Genomic DNA, 18,539 nt, shown 5'->3' with positions numbered 1-18,539 from the left:
GTCATTTGCTGATGTTCTCCTCCACTATTACGGTGCGTCACTGAGTTGTAATCAAGGTTACCTGGTTAGGGGCCCACTCAGAAGTTTTGCCACGCCCTGAACCAAAACCCTAGCTACGCCTCTGTGTGACGTTCAATTGAAAGCTGTAAATGCTGGCCCAGACCAAGATACTTCATGCATGGCTGATAGCTTCAGTGCCAAGTTAGTCCGTGGGGGAATTGAGGCCACTTTCCTGGTGTCTGTCCCTCATTTGATGTGTTTTGGCAGCAATTGGGGCAGATATAAGGTGCTGTGCATGCGTTTGTTTTTGCCTCCCATTGACATGAATGGCGTTCGGTTATGTTTGGCGAATATTCGACAAATTAATCTGCAAATATTGCAAATTCGGCGATCGTAATCCGAACCGAACATTGAAATATTCGCCCATCTCTAGTCCTGAGTAGTGACAAGCAACTTCGCTCATCACTACTTTTTACCCAATTCTTAACTACTTTTGCTGAAATTCAGCTCTGAATTAGGAAGGAAACTCTACAATGCTTCACTGTTGCCTTAAGATATTCAATATTGTACTGCTCTCCAGCCTTTTGAGAACAAATTGTCTTCTGTAACAGTCAAATATTAAAAATGTCCAGTCCAGAGCACCTGTTGCCACTTTTCTGCACCCCAGTTCCTATGTTTTTGTGCATATTTGAGTCAGTTGGCTTTGTTTCCAAGTCAAATGATTTTTGGCCATAATTCATCCTTGAAGAGTGAAGACCACTTCTGAGTCCCACTGGTTGTTGCCAGTTCAAAGCTGTTGGCACTGATTGACATCTTCCGATTTAAAAGGGACGTAAGCCTGATGGGCCATTCATCTCCTGCACTAAGTTTCTTTGGTGACCACTGCATCGACAGTCCTCAATGTTGCCCATTATTGGTGTCCTCAATGCTGAGAAATACAGGCAGATACCTATCATTCAATATCATCAGTGAGGCATCTGATTGGCTCTAAATTTATTCTGCAATAGGACAACTTAAGAACATTCATTGCCTACAATCATACTGTGTAAATAGACCTTAACTTTGAATGACGACTGTAAGTGAAAATCCTATGGTCAACAATGCCAAACATGTTGTTTTTAAATAAAGATATCACTTATCAGAAATGCACAGGATATCTATTTAATTTCCATTAAAACATATCTTATTGGCATGTCCCTAGTCCAAATAGCTCTAATCCACAGTGATTAAATACTAGGCAAGGTTATAGCTATAATGGTATCACACTGTTCTCTCTGGCACACAGGTTATCTAACCTATGAATGTTAAAGAAAGACAAACGCTTTTAAATCATTTCTTTTTACTCAAGATATCAACAAAAAAAACAAAAAATATGTATTTACTAATTAATTAATTATTAGTCATATTTACACTGTTAAAAGTGATAAGGATAGTATAAAGGAGAGGAAGTATAAATACTGATACATCTCTATCTGGAGTCAGTACAGAGGCAAGATGGCAAAGCTTATCCTGCTCGCTGGTAAGGAAATATATAAACTAGTTTTTTTGCTTTTTTTTTTTTTTATTTTGTTACGTCTACTAAATTGTAGCATGATTTAAATATATTGCCTCCTTTAGGAGCCATTTTTTCCCCTTCATTGCATGCTTTCTGGCTCCAAAAATCATTTTTGCAAAAGGACTTTGAGTTTGCATAGATAATTTATAGGTAAAGGTATTCGCACTTTTTTAATGGTAATCTGTAACCAGGGTTTTGATACCTAATCTGAAAGTAGCATAATGTAGATAAAGAGACCCTGATTCCTGAGATTTGTCACTTACTGAGCTGGACAAGTAAACCTGCTGCCAGGTAGTCCTCCAGGTTAATGAGCTCTTTTTAACTCTCCACCACCATTGAATGGCAGGCTTTGACAGTGTGCACAGAAAGATGAGTGGGGGGGAGGGGTTTTACGGAGCTCAGCATTCAGAAAACTACAAGATATGCAGCAGATAAAAGTGATTTTATCAAACCTGCAACAAGCGGCCTAATAAATGATACAGCACTGGAATCACGGTGTCTACCCTGATATCATGCTGCTCTCAGATGGGGTAGCAAACGCAGCTAATCTTGTGACAGATTCCAAATTGTGATGATAACAGGATATTATTTTAATATACATGTTACTAAAGTCATTACTTTTTCTACCTTTTAGGGCTAGCATTTCTGCTGAATGCTCAGATAGGTAAGTTTTCTAAGAACCTAGCAGTTTACATAGTGTCTGTGGAGCCTCACCAGTACAAGAAAGCAGCCCAAGGGCCAGGATGACACCTTAGCTACTATTTGCTAGCCATAGCTGTAAGTGGGGAGTCATTAGCAGGTAGGATGAGCACCCCACTACTTTCTGGTGAGTTGGAGAACTAGGAGGATGGAATATATTCTTACACCTCTAGGACACAGAATACAGACGTACAGTTATCGCTGCTTTCCTATGCCTGAAATGACTGTGATGTGCATATTGTCATTCATATTCTTACTCCACATAGGCTCTGCCTACGAGCTGTCATGCTATTTCACCAACTGGGCCCAGTACAGACCTGGACTTGGGAAGTTCAAGCCTGACAATATTGATCCATGCCTGTGTACTCACCTGATTTATGCTTTCGCCGGCATGACAAACAACCAAATTGCCACAATTGAATGGAATGACGTCACCCTGTACAGCTCTTTCCAAAACCTAAAAAATCAGTAGGTAGCTTTTTATCATTTTAAAATGGGATACAATTGATCTACTTGGATATACTGCATGAGCAGAACTTACCATAGGTCACTGTAGAATTGCTCTAACTTCGTTTTTAAAAATTTTAATGGATTTTCACTTACAAAAAAAGTTGCTGAGAACATGTAATGGGTTAAATCTTTACTTTTCACCCTCTACAATCCCACTTTAGTGGCTCTGGTGATCTCCACTGGTCTCTAGTAATTTCTTACAGTGATCACAGCATTAGCATTCATATGCTACCATTGATTTTCTGCAGTGATCACATGAATGGTGCACAGCATTTGATCGTTGCAGAAAGTTGTACCAGAGATTTGCTTATTTGACAGTGGCTGGAGAAAAGGGAATGTCTTAAGTCACAATCCTATTGGCCAATATTGTTTCATAATTTAGCATATGTTAGTTTACTAAACTAAGCCTACTTTAAGATGGCATAAACTTAAAGGGAATCAGTCAGCAGTATTTGTATTTGTAATCTGAAAGCACTATGGTGTTGAGGCAGAGACCCTGGTTCCAGTGATGTTTCTCTGACTGGGCTGCTTGTTGTTCTTTTAATAAAATTCGTGTTTTATCAGCAGGAGAGTATCACTAGAGGACTTGTCTTCTTGTGCCTCCTAGTCCTACTGCTCTGTATGACCCTGTCCACACCATTGATTAGCAGCTATCTGACAATGCACAGTGTAAATAGATAGCTGCCAATCTGTGGTGCAGATGGGATTATATAGAAGTCAGCATTCAGAGAACTGCTAGATCGTCAGCAGAGAAAACAGTGATTATATAAAAAAATACAACATTCAGCCCAGTAAGTGACACCTCGCTGCCTCTACATTATGTTGCTCTCAGACTATGTAGCAAAATCCTGCTGACAGATTCTCTTGAAATTGACACCATCTTTTAGTCAACTGAGTTAGCCCAAAATATGAAGCGATATTGGTACATGGGAGTGTGACCTAAGGCTTTCCCCCTTTCTTGGTCCAGGCTGCTATCGTGTTACTTAGCAAAAGCCTAGTGACTGTTTCCATTGCCACAAGACAGCCTAAAGATGCCCCCAAATGCTCACAGAGCATGAACAACTGTGACAAATCTGGTGCAGTTTCAGGATTCATAGTCTAAGTAAAATAGCTTGAATATCTTATATGTAAAAAACCCTGACATCTTCTTATGGGATGTCCATAAGTAATTGGATAGCGTGAGGCATTAATACTTATGGTGGAGAGTACCCCAATAATATGACTTATGTATATCTCTATTTCTGTCACATTCAAGCCTCTATTGCTAGGTATAACATCATAGCCATATGGAAGTGCAGAAGGGCCCTAGTAGTACAGTACAGACCTGTAGACGTCTATGGCTTCTGTACTATGGCTCCTCACACGGCCACACAACAGTGTTTTGTACATGCTCTTCACACTAGAAATAAGCTACTAAATTACAGTAGATACATTTTATTTCATTAGAAATGACTCCATTTCTTTATTTCAGGAATGGTAACCTGAAGACTCTGCTGGCCATTGGAGGTTGGAACTTCGGCACTGCACCGTATGTAGCAAATAATCCAAATGTTTAGCGGCAGGCAAGATGGGAATTTATAATATTTACATTCTGATATGTTTCCAGGTTCACCACCATGGTGTCTACTGCTCAGAACCGTCAAACCTTTATCTCATCTGTGATCACATTCCTGCGCCAGTATGGGTTTGATGGGCTCGATATTGACTGGGAATACCCTGGCTCAAGAGGCAGCACTCCTCAGGACAAAGCACTCTTTACCACTTTGGTTCAGGTAACGTTGGGTTCATGATGGAATCCCCTTCTTTTATCTGTCAACATCCAATTGTTAAAAGAGATATAAGTAATCAACTAATTGTAATAATTTAAAGCGTGTTTTCAACTAATTTATACATTTATTACCTATCTATCTGAAAGTTCATCAACATCACATGGATGGAGTCAAACACATGTCACCCCCACCGATCAGCTGTTCTCAGTGCTGGCGGATGTCAGGAGTGCAATAACACTACTCCATCAACTGTGTTGTGGCCACTGCCGGGTATTATAGATCTGCTCCTAGTCATGTAAATAGGGGCTGATCTGTGACACCAGGTAGCGGCCACTACACTTTCGACGAAGCCTTCTTGTTCTAATATCATCTGGCTGCTTTTGGCACTGAGAATAGATGATCGGTGGATTGCCGGGTGGAGAATCCACAGCAGATCTGGTATTGATAACCTATACCAAGAATATCTCATCAATACAAAAGTAGTGAAACAACCTTTTAATGTAATATTTTTATAATGGTATTTTTGCAGGAAATGAGGGCAGCTTTTGAGACAGAGGCTTCACAATCTAACAAACCAAGACTCATGGTTACTGCTGCTGTGGCTGGTGGAATCTCCAACATTCAGTCAGGTTACCAGATTCCTCAACTGGCTCAGTGAGTAAATAGCCATGTTTATGAAATGAGTTGTGAGCCAAAAAATTATTGAAACCATTTTGCTGTAAAGACCTTTACAATTCTCTTGACCATTCTTTAGTAACAGACATCAGACTGTTTTTGTTAGTAGAAGGCCATGAATACTAGGTGTTGAGAAGAGAACTGCCTACACCCCCCTACCCTCCCCATAGGGTCCTAGCCACCGTCGCAGCTCAGGTTTTATTCTGAAATTCGGGGCAGTGCGGTTTTCAAACAAGCACTAATGTGATGTAGTATGATACATGCTAGAAGTTAATTTAACCTCTGTGCAAGCAGGTTTTCCCTCCTGCCTCTCAGTTTAGAGGTTGACTGTCAGAGAGTCACTAAACAGCTATCGACAACGCAAAATGCACCTATAAGATGAAACAAGCGTCTGAAGAGTGGAGAAATTAGCATTTTAAAATAAAATAAAGAAATCTAATTAAATAGTTGAACCAATATTTACCCTTTAAGCAATTTTTTGAAAAATTGTATTAATATTGTTCTTTACACCAGACCTGGTGGTTATGGCAGTTGCATAGATTGCATTAATTATATCTTACACTGCATACCATTTAAAAGTAATAAATTCATGAGGCTAGGATGTTCTAATAGCAATTTAGGATTTTTTTAATTAAGTGATTTTCTGTAATAGCTTTGACACAAAACAGAAACAAACTATGCTGTGTTTCTCTCACTAAAAATATTGCATTCTTTTAAAAATATGTATTACATTTTAGGGCTTTGGATTACTTCCATGTTATGACCTACGATCTGCATGGATCATGGGAAGGATACACAGGAGAGAACAGCCCACTGTATGCTAACCCTTCTGCTACTGGTGCCAACGCTTACCTGAATGTGGTTAGTATCCATGAAGTATCTATATTAGCCAGCCTTTTATTAGTTTAAAGTTCTGTGTTTTAGAATTTCACAATTGTACACATCATTAGGTGAATTGATAAATCTAAGCAATAATTAATCACACATGATAGCATTCTATAAAATCTGAAAAATTACACCTTTAAATAGAATGTTTCTAATTTCTAGGATTATGTCATGAACTACTGGCTGAACAATGGTGCCCCAGCCTCTAAACTTATTGTTGGATTCCCAACTTATGGTCACACTTTCATCTTGAGCGATCCATCTAACACTGGCATTGGTGCCCCTACTTCTGGAGCAGGACCTGAGGGACCTTACAGTAGGCAGTCTGGATTCTGGGCCTACTATGAAGTAAGACCTTTTGATGCAAACTAAGATATGTTGGATCATGAAAATAATCACAAAACAATTGTAATATTCTACTAAAAAAAATAGAGAGAGCAACTTTTAAAATCTTCCTATTGAAGAAAGCTTCATAAAGTCCAAATTTCCCATTCATTTTTGCAGATTTGTACTTTCCTGAAGAACGGAGCTACTAATGTGTGGTCTTCTTCTGAAGATGTTCCCTATGCCTACCAGGGAAATGAGTGGTTGGGATATGACAATCAGAAGAGTTTCCAGTTAAAGGTAATTGCGTTTTTTAGTTAAAAGCAACCAAAGAAAGAAAAAAGAAACAGAACTATGCTAACACACGTTTTCTCATTTCTAATCCATAGGCTGAATGGCTGATGAAGAACAACTTTGCAGGTGCTATGGTCTGGGCCATTGATTTGGATGATTTCACCGGCACTTTCTGTAATCAGGGCAAATATCCTCTAATCTCCACACTGACAAACACTCTGGGCATTCAAGCTTCCGGTAAGTGTTATATTCCGCCAGATAAGTATGGTCATGACAGTGATACATAAATCAGTAGCACATATTCATAAAATGCATATTGAGGAGCAAACATATCGGGCTACTGGTATTCATTAAGAAAGCTGGTCTGTAGGCAGCAGAAAAGTGTTTCCACTTCAGTCAAATTGGTCTACACCAATATTTTTATTATTTCAATAATTATAGTATGCATACATAAGTGATTAAAAAGCTAAGCTTATTAAGTAGATCACTTAATAAACTTAGCTTTTTAATCACTTATGTATGCATACTATAATTATTAAAATAATAAAAATATTAAGCAAATAAAAAGCATTTTATTCTGATTTACATTATTCCCTTTTTTTGTTTAGGATGTGCTCCTCCTGCATCTCCTGTTGCTCCAGTTACAGCTGCCCCACAAACTGTGCCCAGTGGAAGTGGAAGTGGTTCTGGCAGTAGCTCCGGTGGTAGCAGCTCAGGAGGTAGCGGATTCTGTGCTGGCAAGGCAAGTGGACTGTACCCTGTAGCTGGAAACAAGAATGCTTTCTGGCATTGCTTAAATGGCATTACCTACGAACAATATTGCCAGTCTGGCCTTGTGTTTGACCCTAGTTGTGAGTGCTGCAACTGGCCATAGTCTGTAATGAGTCAGTAAAGACTATACAGAGAATGTCAAACAGAGTTGTTACAAAAGCTGCAAAAATAAAGACGTGTTCAGCATCTTTAGTGTCAATATTTTATTACTACACTGATTCTTGAATAATCAATGACTATATTTTATTTCTTTTCAAATAATTTTTATTGTATCTTTTGAAATTTAGTATTAACATGCAAAGATAGTCATATAATCAGCTCTCAAGGGAATAAGGGTAAGGAGAGGGAGGGAGGTAAGGGAAATGGGACTGGGAAAAGGTAAGTACAACTTTGTGGACACGCTGTCCAGACATAACAGAATTTGATAGTTATTAACAATTTTAACAGATTAACATATTTTATCCTCACAGGTATGCGGTAACCACCATCTTTCCTTTTAATGCGATAAGTTGGAGTCTACCTGACTATATTTTATTTCAAGCACAGAGGTGTGGTTAGCATTATTGAGCATCCAACTGCTTCAGTCTACATAAAACTCATATACAACTCAATATGGGAGAGTACTACATTTCTATTGGTGTGAGGATGCACTGCAGTGGGTTGTTACACTACATTTTAACAATGGAAAATAACATAGATAAAAAATACTACATAAAAAGTGTTATCAAAATTAAGACATTTGACCTGATTTTTTAAGTGTTTAATAAGGCACAATATTTTTGCGCAACTCGGAAGTTGCCCAAAACTAATGCAACATTTGGCGTTTACAATCTAGTGTTGGCCAGCTAAGCCAAAGTGGTCATAGCATGAGTAGGACATGGACAGAATGGAGCATGACTAAACCCACCTGTCAAATTCATGAAAAGATACACAAAGCTTACAGACTGGAGCACATTTCTGGTAGCCGTGCACATCAGTTAACAGATTGGCCTAAATCTTTTCCAGCAGTATACACCTGTTAGCGAATTAGGCACACTGTAATCTTCATTATGTCTGGCGTGCACAACACTGGTATTAGTGATATAGCCCCAATGTTTCAAAAACATACAGTATTTAAGTTAAACCAATGTCTACACTCTTTATAAATGTGTCAGTCCACTTTCATGGCTGGATTGTCATTACAACCTTTCTTGTGGGGCATTCCAATCATTAGGAAATGCCTAGAACAAAAAAAAAAAAAAAAAAATAGCTAACTTATCATCTTTGGATCGCGAATGATTCCTCTTTCAGTTCTCCATGTCAGAATGGAGTGAATGAGCCGTAACTGACGACTAACATCGCTAGCTGTGCCTGCACACTCCATTGTTCTACAGGCATCAGCACACTCTTCAAGGGAACCTATCATGTGAATAACACTATTAATCTGCAGATATGGGGTTAATCTGCAGGTCAATAGCGTTCTCAGCATGCCTAGCACCTGCACAGAGTGCACTGATGGGAAGAAAGATCTGAGTAACAGTGGGCTCAACATTTTGACCACCTGCCAGTCAGTGCTAGGGCTGTGGTTGCAGCCACTGTGCACTGTGTGATCTGTTACACATTGTTCCTTGCGCATCGTTTGCATTTTCATTCATTCTAAAAAACTGTCAGTAGATCTTCTGATACTTACTTTCAATCCTTTCGCAACATATTACATAAAGGTACCTTCACACGAAACGACGCTGCAGCGATAGCGACAACGATGCCGATCGCTGCAGCGTCGCTGTTTGATCGCTGGAGAGCTGTCACACAGACCGCTCACCAGCGACCAACGATGCCGAGGTCCCCTTTGGTACTTTATTTGGTAGTCCGATCGCCGTGTATCGTTGTGTTTGACAGCAAAAGCAACGATACCAGCGATATTTTACACTGGTAACCAGGGTAAACATCGGGTTGCTAAGCGCAGGGCCGCGCTTAGTAACCCAATGTTTACCCTGATTACCAGCGTAAAATGTAAAAAAAACAAACAGTACATACTTACATTCGCGTTCTGAACTTTATTCAACGACCAGCGACATCACAGCAGGATCCTGATCGCTGCTGCGTGTCAAACTAAACGATATCGCTAGCCAGGACGCTGCAACGTCACGGATCGCTAGCGATATCGTTACAAAGTCGTTTCGTGTGAAGGTACCTTAAGTTTAAGATCTCAGAGCGGCAGACCTGCACTTACTTTCAGTCAACTACCTGTGTGGAAGATGTGTCAGAGCCCCATTATATTATTTCTACTCTGGGGAAATTGATGCCACAAGTGGTGTATGGCAATAATTGTTTTTAAATGTTTGGACTCCAAGTTTGATCTCCTTCAGGTGTGTTGTCTGTAGCAGTGGGGATCCCAGACCGGCAGGCATGTGCCATGCGATTTTCATGCGATTACAATCTGATTTTTCACATCTGGCATTCGATTGACTTCCGAATGCCATGCAATTGCTATCCGATTGCAATGCGATTTTAACAAGAGCTTTTACATAGAATAATTCTTTGTCATTTACACAAAGTATTCCAAGGAAATATTATTCAATACACAAGCATATATATAGATCAATAGATCGATGAAAATTCGACAATTAATCTGCCATGTACAGTAAAATCACAGCGTAACAACAGATTAGAATAGAATACATAGAATAGATATTGTGGCAAAGTCAAGGGTAAAGTGCTGGAGGGACATATATTTCACTAATGGCGTCAGTGATATAAAATCCAGAGTTTTTCCTCCATCACATTAAGTGTTGCTAGGGTTAAGCTAAGGCCGGGGTCACACTTGCGAGTGTCATGCAAGAATCTAGCGCTAGTCTCTTGCATCAATACCCGGCACTGCCGCCGGCACTCGGACCGGAGCATGCAGCTGCATAGAAATACATGCAGCTGCACGCTCTGATCCCGAGTGCCGGCGGCAGTGCCAGGTATTGATGCGAGAGACTCGTGTGAGTTTCTCGCATCACACTCGCAAGTGTGACCCCGGCCTAAGTTGCATAATGGGCTGGCTTTTATGTGGACATCCAAAGAGTGAGTGGGAGGATGTCCTCTTTATCTTCCACCTGCAGAGCCAGCACCACCGTGTGCTGACAGGACCTGCGTGATGTCACAGTCATGTGATCAGTCACCTGATGGAGGAGTCATGTGGTCCAGGGTTTAAGTAGCTGGCTTCCAAAGGAAGCAGTGTTCATTGTGCCTAGAGAGGAAGCACTCCGGGAAAGTGTGAGTGCGAGTGTTTTTTGTTAAAGGACCTGAAACGTGGACATTGCTAACTGTGAGAGGGCTGATCCCTGCTAGGAGGAGGACTGTGTTTTGTTTTGCGGTTTTGCCCAGAGGGCTGTATTTATTTTTCCTAGCTTGGTTTATGCTGCCTTTAATAAACCAAGCACGTTCTTAAAGAGACAGTGTTTCATTTCTACCGCTGTGTCCAGCCAAGTGAGCAGCTCTACCACAGGTGGTGTTAGAAGTGCGGGCAGCATTCCCAGTGAACAAGTGTGGTAGCCACAAGCCAGCGTACGATGTCAGGCATGATGGAGGACCTGCTTAAACATCTGTTACAAACACAGCAGCAACAGCACCAGAAGCAATTACAGCACCAACAAGAGACCAGTAAGCTGATTATAAAGCAAATGTATTAGCACCAGCAGTAGATTGACTTGCTTACAGTGGAAGGTCGGCACCCCCTCCCCCAAGTCCAGGTGACTACATGTACATCCAGAAGGCAGTAAGACGAGCCATGTAAAAATTGACCCTGGTTGATGAAGTGGATGTATTTTTGACTGTGTTCGAGCGGGTGGTGGAGCGTGAGAAGCTACCACCAGAGCAGTGGTAGGAGGTGCTGGCCCCATATCTGACTCGTGAGCCCCAGAAGGCCTATTATGATTTGGCATTACAGGATGCGGAGAAGTATGCCAAATTAAAAGCTGAAATTTTGGCACACACAGAAATGACAATGTCAGTCAGAGCACACAGGGTTCACCACTGGTCATATTTTGGGGACAAACCACCTCGATCCCAAATGTTTGACTTATTGCATCTTGTGCAAAAATGGTTGCAGCCAGAATCTTCCACTCCAACCCAGATGGTCTAGCGTGTTGTCATGGACAGATTTGTGCACTCCCTTCCTAGGCCGATGCAAACCTGGGTTGCCAAGGGAGATCCCCGAAATGCAGGCAAACTGGTGGGCCTAGTGGAACTGTACCAAGTGGTCAAGAGCTCCTGAAGTAAGCCAGGGGGTGATGCATCCCCATACTTGGGTACCCAGCGGTAGGCTGAACCACAAAAGAGGGGTAGTGGAGCTAACACTGGGGGGGGAGCCCTAGATCCCAAGGGGTTGCTGAGGGGTTGTCAAAGGCCACAGGTAAAGGCTTTCTTTGCTGGAGATGTTGCAGTCCTGGACATATAGCCGCCCATTTTCCCTTGTCCTCTGAAGGCCAGGGAGGCGCTGCTCCTACTATGCATATCCCGCCTGCAGTGTGGACTATCAGCCCGATGAGGGGCCACAGGCATATCACGTGTCAATAAATGGGGTGCTGGTGGCAGGACTCTTAAGGTACCTTCACACTAAGCGACGCTGCAGCGATACAGACAACGATGCCGATCGCTGCAGCGTCGCTGTTTAGTCACTGGAGAGCTGTCACACAGACAGCTCTCCAGCGACCAACGATGCCGAAGTCCCCGGGTAACCAGGGTAAACATCGGGTTGCTAAGCGCAGGGCCGCGCTTAGTAACCCGATGTTTACCCTGGTTACCAGTGTAAAATGTAAAAAAAAAACAGTACATACTCACCTTCGCGTCCCCCGGCGTCCGCTTCCTGCACTGACTGAGCGCCGGCCGTAAAGTGAAAGCACAGCACCGCTGTGCTTTCACTTTACGGCCGGCGCTCAGTCAGTGCAGGAAGCGGACGCCGGGGGACGCGAAGGTGAGTATGTACCGCTTTTTTTTTTACACTGGTAACCAGGGTAAGCATCGGGCTACTAAGCGCGGCCCTGCGCTTAGTAACCCGATATTTACCCTGGTTACCATTGTAAAACATCGCTGGTATCGTTGCTTTTGCTGTCAAACACAATGATACACGGCGATCTGACGACCAAATAAAGTTCTGAACTTTAACCAACGCTGCAACGTCATGGATCGCTAGCGATATCGTTTAGTGTGAAGGTACCTTTAGACTCAGGGAGCTAAGTGACCCTGATAAGGGCCAAACTCCACCACCAGTTTGTCCCAGGAAAAACTTGTGGGTATGTGCTGTATCCACAGGGATGCCAAAGACTATCCCATTGCCAAATTGTCAATCAAGACAAGCCAGTATACTGAGTCCCATGAGGTCGGGGTAGTCAAATGTTTGTTACACCCCGTGATAATCGGGCGGGACTTCAGCCTATTCTGGGACTTGTGAGGAAAGATGGGGATACCAAGGGACGCAGACAGGAGCCAGCTCAACCCTGATGAAACCCCATCGTGGTCGGAAATGGATGATGTCATGGTTCTCAATGGCAAGAGACCGTAGTAAAGCATACAAAAGGACTAGCTCTTGGAAGATGGGAACTCGAGCTGACTGTGAGCTAAACCTACCGCACAACTAACAGTGGCCGGGTAGCGTGCCTACGTTTTATCCCTAGACGCCCAGCGCCAGCCGGAGGACTGACTGACCCTAGCAGAGGAAAATACAGACCTGGCTTACCTCTAGAGAAATTTTCCCCAAAAGGCAGACAGTAGCCCCCACATATATTGTCGGTGATTTTAGAGGAAATTGACATACGAAGTATGAAGATAGGTTTAGCAAATTGAGGTCCGCTTACTAGATAGTAGGAAGACAGAAAAGGGAACTTCACAGTCAGCTGAAAACCCTTTCAAAACACCATCCTGAAATTACTTTAAGACTCTAATATCAACTCATGACACCAGAGTGGCAATTTCAGCTCACAAGAGCTTCCAGCCTCAGAAATATTCAAACACAGAGAACTGGAACAAAAATGCAAAAACAATCTTAGGACTACAAGTCCAACTTAGCTGATAGTAGTCTAGGAGCAGGAACATGCAACAGAAAGGCTTCTGGTAACATTGTTGGCCGGCATAGAAATAACTGAGGAGCAAGGCTAAATAGAAACTCCCACATCCTGATGAAAACAGGTGAACAGAGGAGATGAAGCACACAAGTTCAGTACCACCAGTAACCACCGGGGGAGCCCAGAAACCAAATTCACAACAGTACCCCCCCTCAAGGAGGGGGCACCGAACCCTCACCAGAACCACCAGGGCGATCAGGATGAGCCCTATGAAAGGCACGGACCAAATCGGAGGCATGAACATCAGAGGTTGTCACCCAAGAATTATCCTCCTGACCGTAGCCCTTCCACTTGACCAAATACTGAAGTCTCCGTCTGGAAACACGGGAGTCCAAGATCTTCTCGACAACGTACTCCAACTCACCCTCAACCAACACCGGAGCAGGAGGCTCAACGGAAGGCACAACCGGTACCTCATACCTGCGCAACAATGACCGATGGAAGACATTATGAATAGAAAAAGATGCAAGGAGGTCCAAACGAAAGGACACAGGGTTAAGAATCTCCAATATCTTGTACGGGCCGATGAACCGAGGCTTAAACTTAGGAGAAGAAACCTTCATAGGGACAAAACGAGAAGACAACCACACCAAGTCCCCAACACAAAGACGAGGACCAGCACGACGACGGCGGTTGGCAAACTGCTGAGTCTTCTCCTGGGACAACTTCAAATTGTCCACCACATGCCCCCAAATCTGATGCAACCTCTCCACCACAGCATCCACTCCAGGACAATCCGAAGACTCCACCTGACCGGAAGAGAAACGAGGATGAAACCCCGAATTACAGAAGAAAGGAGAAACCAAGGTGGCAGAACTAGCCCGGTTATTGAGGGCAAACTCCGCCAAGGGCAAAAAGGCAACCCAATCATCCTGATCCGCAGACACAAAACACCTCAAATAAGTCTCCAAGGTCTGATTAGTTCGCTCGGTCTGGCCATTAGTCTGAGGATGGAAAGCAGACGAAAAAGACAAATCAATGCCCATCCTAGCACAGAACGCTTGCCAAAATCTAGACACGAATTGGGTTCCCCTGTCAGAAACGATATTCTCCGGAATACCATGCAAGCGAACCACATTTTGAAAAAACAGAGGAACCAGCTCGGATGAGGAAGGCAATTTAGGCAAGGGGACCAAATGGACCATCTTAGAGAAACGGTCACACACCACCCAGATGACAGACATCTTCTGAGAAACAGGGAGATCAGAAATAAAATCCATGGAGATGTGAGTCCAAGGCCTCTTCGGAATAGGCAAAGATAACAACAATCCACTAGCCCGAGAACAACAAGGCTTGGCCCGAGCACAAACATCACAAGACTGCACAAAACCTCGCACATCTCGCGACAGGGAAGGCCACCAGAAGGACCTAGCCACCAAATCCCTGGTACCAAAGATTCCAGGATGACCAGCTAACGCAGAAGAATGGACCTCCGAGATGACTCTACTGGTCCAATCATCCGGAACAAACAGTCTACCAGGCGGGCAATGATCAGGTCTATCCGCCTGAAACTCCTGCAAGACCCGTCGCAAGTCTGGGGAAACAGCAGATAATATCACTCCATCCTTAAGGATACCTGTAGGTTCAGAATTACCAGGGGAATCAGGCTCAAAACTCCTAGAAAGGGCATCCGCCTTCACATCTTTAGAACCCGGTAGGTAAGAAACCACAAAATTAAACCGAGAGAAAAATAACGACCAGCGCGCCTGTCTAGGATTCAGGCGCCTGGCAGACTCAAGATAAATCAGATTCTTGTGGTCGGTCAATACCACCACCTGATGTCTAGCCCCCTCAAGCCAATGACGCCACTCCTCAAAAGCCCACTTCATAGCCAAGAGCTCCCGATTACCAATATCATAATTTCGCTCAGCGGGCGAAAATTTACGAGAAAAGAACGCGCAAGGTCTCATCACGGAGCAGTCGGAACTTTTCTGCGACAAAACCGCCCCAGCTCCGATTTCTGAAGCGTCGACCTCAACCTGAAAAGGAAGAGTAACATCAGGCTGACGCAATACAGGGGCGGAAGAAAAGCGGCGCTTAAGCTCCCGAAAGGCCTCCACAGCAGCAGGGGACCAATCAGCAACATCAGCACCCTTCTTAGTCAAATCAGTCAACGGCTTAGCAACATCAGAAAAACCAGTTATAAATCGACGATAAAAATTAGCAAAGCCCAAAAACTTCTGAAGGCTCTTAAGAGAAGAGGGTTGCGTCCAATCACAAATAGCCTGAACCTTGACAGGGTCCATCTCAATGGAAGAGGGGGAAAAAATGTACCCCAAAAACGAAATCTTTTGAACCCCAAAAACACACTTAGAACCCTTTACACACAAGGAATTAGAGCGCAAAACCTGAAAAACCCTCCTGACCTGTTGGACATGAGAGTCCCAGTCATCCGAAAAAATCAAAATATCATCCAGATACACAATCATAAATTTATCCAAATATTCACGGAAAATGTCATGCATAAAAGACTGAAAGACTGAAGGGGCATTTGAAAGACCAAAAGGCATTACTAAATACTCAAAATGGCCCTCAGGCGTATTAAATGCGGTTTTCCACTCATCCCCCTGCTTAATTCGCACTAAATTATACGCCCCACGAAGATCAATCTTAGAGAACCACTTGGCCCCCTTTATTCGAGCAAACAAATCAGTAAGCAGTGGCAAAGGATACTGATATTTAACCGTGATTTTATTCAAAAGCCGATAATCAATACACGGCCTCAAAGAGCCATCTTTTTTAGATACAAAGAAAAAACCGGCTCCTAAGGGAGATGACGAAGGACGAATATGTCCCTTTTCCAAGGACTCCTTAATATATTCCCGCATAGCAGCATGTTCAGGCACAGATAGATTAAATAAACGACCCTTTGGAAACTTACTGCCCGGAATCAGATCTATAGTACAATCGCAATCTCTGTGCGGAGGTAGTGAACCAAGTTTAGGCTCCTCAAAAACATCACGATAATCAGATAAAAATTCCGGAATCTCAGAGGGAATAGATGACGAAATGGAAACCAAAGGTACGTCCCCATGAGTCCCCTGACATCCCCAGCTTAACACAGACATTGCTTTCCAGTCGAGGACTGGGTTATGAGATTGCAGCCATGGCAATCCAAGCACCAACACATCATGTAGATTATACAACACAAGGAAGCGAATAATCTCCTGGTGATCCAGATTAATACGCATAGTTACTTGTGTCCAGTATTGTGGTTTATTACTAGCCAATGGCGTGGAGTCAATACCCTTCAGAGGTATAGGAACTTCCAGAGGCTCTAAATTAAACCCACAGCGTTTGGCAAAGGACCAATCCATGAGACTCAAAGCGGCGCCAGAGTCGACATAGGCGTCCGCGGTAATAGACGATAAAGAGCAAATCAGGGTCACAGATAGAATAAACTTAGACTGTAAAGTGCCAATTGAAACAGACTTATCAATCTTCTTAGTACGTTTAGAGCATGCTGATATAACATGAGTTGAATCACCACAATAGAAGCATAACCCATTTTTTTGCCTAAAATTCTGTCGTTCGCTTCTGGACAGAATTCTATCACATTGCATAATCTCTGGCGCCTTCTCAGTAGACACCGCCAAATGGTGCACAGGTTTGCGCTCCCGCAAACGCCGATCAATCTGAATAGCCATTGTCATGGACTCATTCAGACCTGTAGGCACAGGGAACCCCACCATAACATCTTTAATGGCATCAGAGAGACCCTCTCTGAAATTCGCCGCCAGGGCGCACTCATTCCACTGAGTAAGCACAGACCACTTACGAAATTTTTGGCAGTATATTTCAGCCTCATCTTGCCCTTGAGACAGGGCCATCAAGGCTTTTTCAGCCTGAATCTCTAAATGAGGTTCCTCATAAAGCAACCCCAAAGCCAGGAAAAACGCATCCACATTGAGCAACGCAGGATCCCCTGGTGCCAAAGCAAATGCCCAATCCTGAGGGTCGCCCCGGAGCAAGGAAATTACAATCCTGACCTGCTGTGCAGGATCTCCAGCGGAGCGAGATCTCAGAGACAAAAATAATTTACAATTATGTTTGAAATTCTGGAAGCGAGATCTATCCCCGGAGAAAAATTCAGGTAAAGGAATTCTAGGTTCAGATATAGGAGCATGAATTACAAAATCCTGTAAACTTTGAACCTTCATAGCGAGATTATTCAAACCTGTAGCTAAACTCTGAGAATCCATTTTAATCAGGTGAAATCAGAACCATTCAAGGATTAGAAGGAGAGAGAGACGAAGGCTGCAGTAAGCAGAGATGCAAGTGAATCAACTAATGAGCAAACTCAGAAAAAAAAAAAAAATTCTCTGCAGACTTCTTTTCTCTCCTTTCTTCTGCCAATTATTTTAACCCTTGGCCGGCCAAACAGTCATGGTTCTCAATGGCAAGAGACCGTAGTAAAGCATACAAAAGGACTAGCTCTTGGAAGATGGGAACTCGAGCTGACTGTGAGCTAAACCTACCGCACAACTAACAGTGGCCGGGTAGCGTGCCTACGTTTTATCCCTAGACGCCCAGCGCCAGCCGGAGGACTGACTGACCCTAGCAGAGGAAAATACAGACCTGGCTTACCTCTAGAGAAATTTTCCCCAAAAGGCAGACAGTAGCCCCCACATATATTGTCGGTGATTTTAGAGGAAATTGACATACGAAGTATGAAGATAGGTTAAGCAAATTGAGGTCCGCTTACTAGATAGTAGGAAGACAGAAAAGGGAACTTCACAGTCAGCTGAAAACCCTTTCAAAACACCATCCTGAAATTACTTTAAGACTCTAATATCAACTCATGACACCAGAGTGGCAATTTCAGCTCACAAGAGCTTCCAGCCTCAGAAATATTCAAACACAGAGAACTGGAACAAAAATGCAAAAACAATCTTAGGACTACAAGTCCAACTTAGCTGATAGTAGTCTAGGAGCAGGAACATGCAACAGAAAGGCTTCTGGTAACATTGT

The 18,539-nt window shown here is 43.0% G+C and overlaps 1 protein-coding gene across 3 annotated transcripts in view; it reads left to right on the top strand.

Annotated features, from left to right (window-relative positions):
- Window positions 1-7,667, top strand: part of LOC143818151 (acidic mammalian chitinase-like) — a 152,658-nt gene extending 144,991 nt beyond the window's left edge. Inside the window, exons 1-11 of one of the 3 annotated variants that reach the window (XM_077299554.1) lie at window positions 1,490-1,519; window positions 2,190-2,219; window positions 2,521-2,722; window positions 4,236-4,292; window positions 4,371-4,536; window positions 5,063-5,187; window positions 5,946-6,069; window positions 6,256-6,441; window positions 6,598-6,717; window positions 6,807-6,948; window positions 7,320-7,667. In XM_077299554.1, coding sequence (XP_077155669.1) covers window positions 1,495-1,519; window positions 2,190-2,219; window positions 2,521-2,722; window positions 4,236-4,292; window positions 4,371-4,536; window positions 5,063-5,187; window positions 5,946-6,069; window positions 6,256-6,441; window positions 6,598-6,717; window positions 6,807-6,948; window positions 7,320-7,585 — 1,443 coding nt within the window. In that variant the 5' untranslated portion in view covers window positions 1,490-1,494 and the 3' untranslated portion in view covers window positions 7,586-7,667. Of the gene's footprint in view, window positions 1-1,489; window positions 1,520-2,189; window positions 2,220-2,520; window positions 2,723-4,235; window positions 4,293-4,370; window positions 4,537-5,062; window positions 5,188-5,945; window positions 6,070-6,255; window positions 6,442-6,597; window positions 6,718-6,806; window positions 6,949-7,319 lie in introns of those variants that run through there. The other 2 variants (XM_077299556.1, XM_077299555.1) reach the window with 2 other exon arrangements.
- Window positions 7,668-18,539: the final 10,872 nt, after the last annotated feature.

Source organism: Ranitomeya variabilis, chromosome 3 (genome assembly GCF_051348905.1).
Source record: "Ranitomeya variabilis isolate aRanVar5 chromosome 3, aRanVar5.hap1, whole genome shotgun sequence".
Classification (NCBI taxonomy): domain Eukaryota; kingdom Metazoa; phylum Chordata; class Amphibia; order Anura; family Dendrobatidae; genus Ranitomeya; species Ranitomeya variabilis.
Note: the sequence above shows the minus strand (reverse complement) of the source record. Positions and strands in the feature narration are given on the sequence as shown.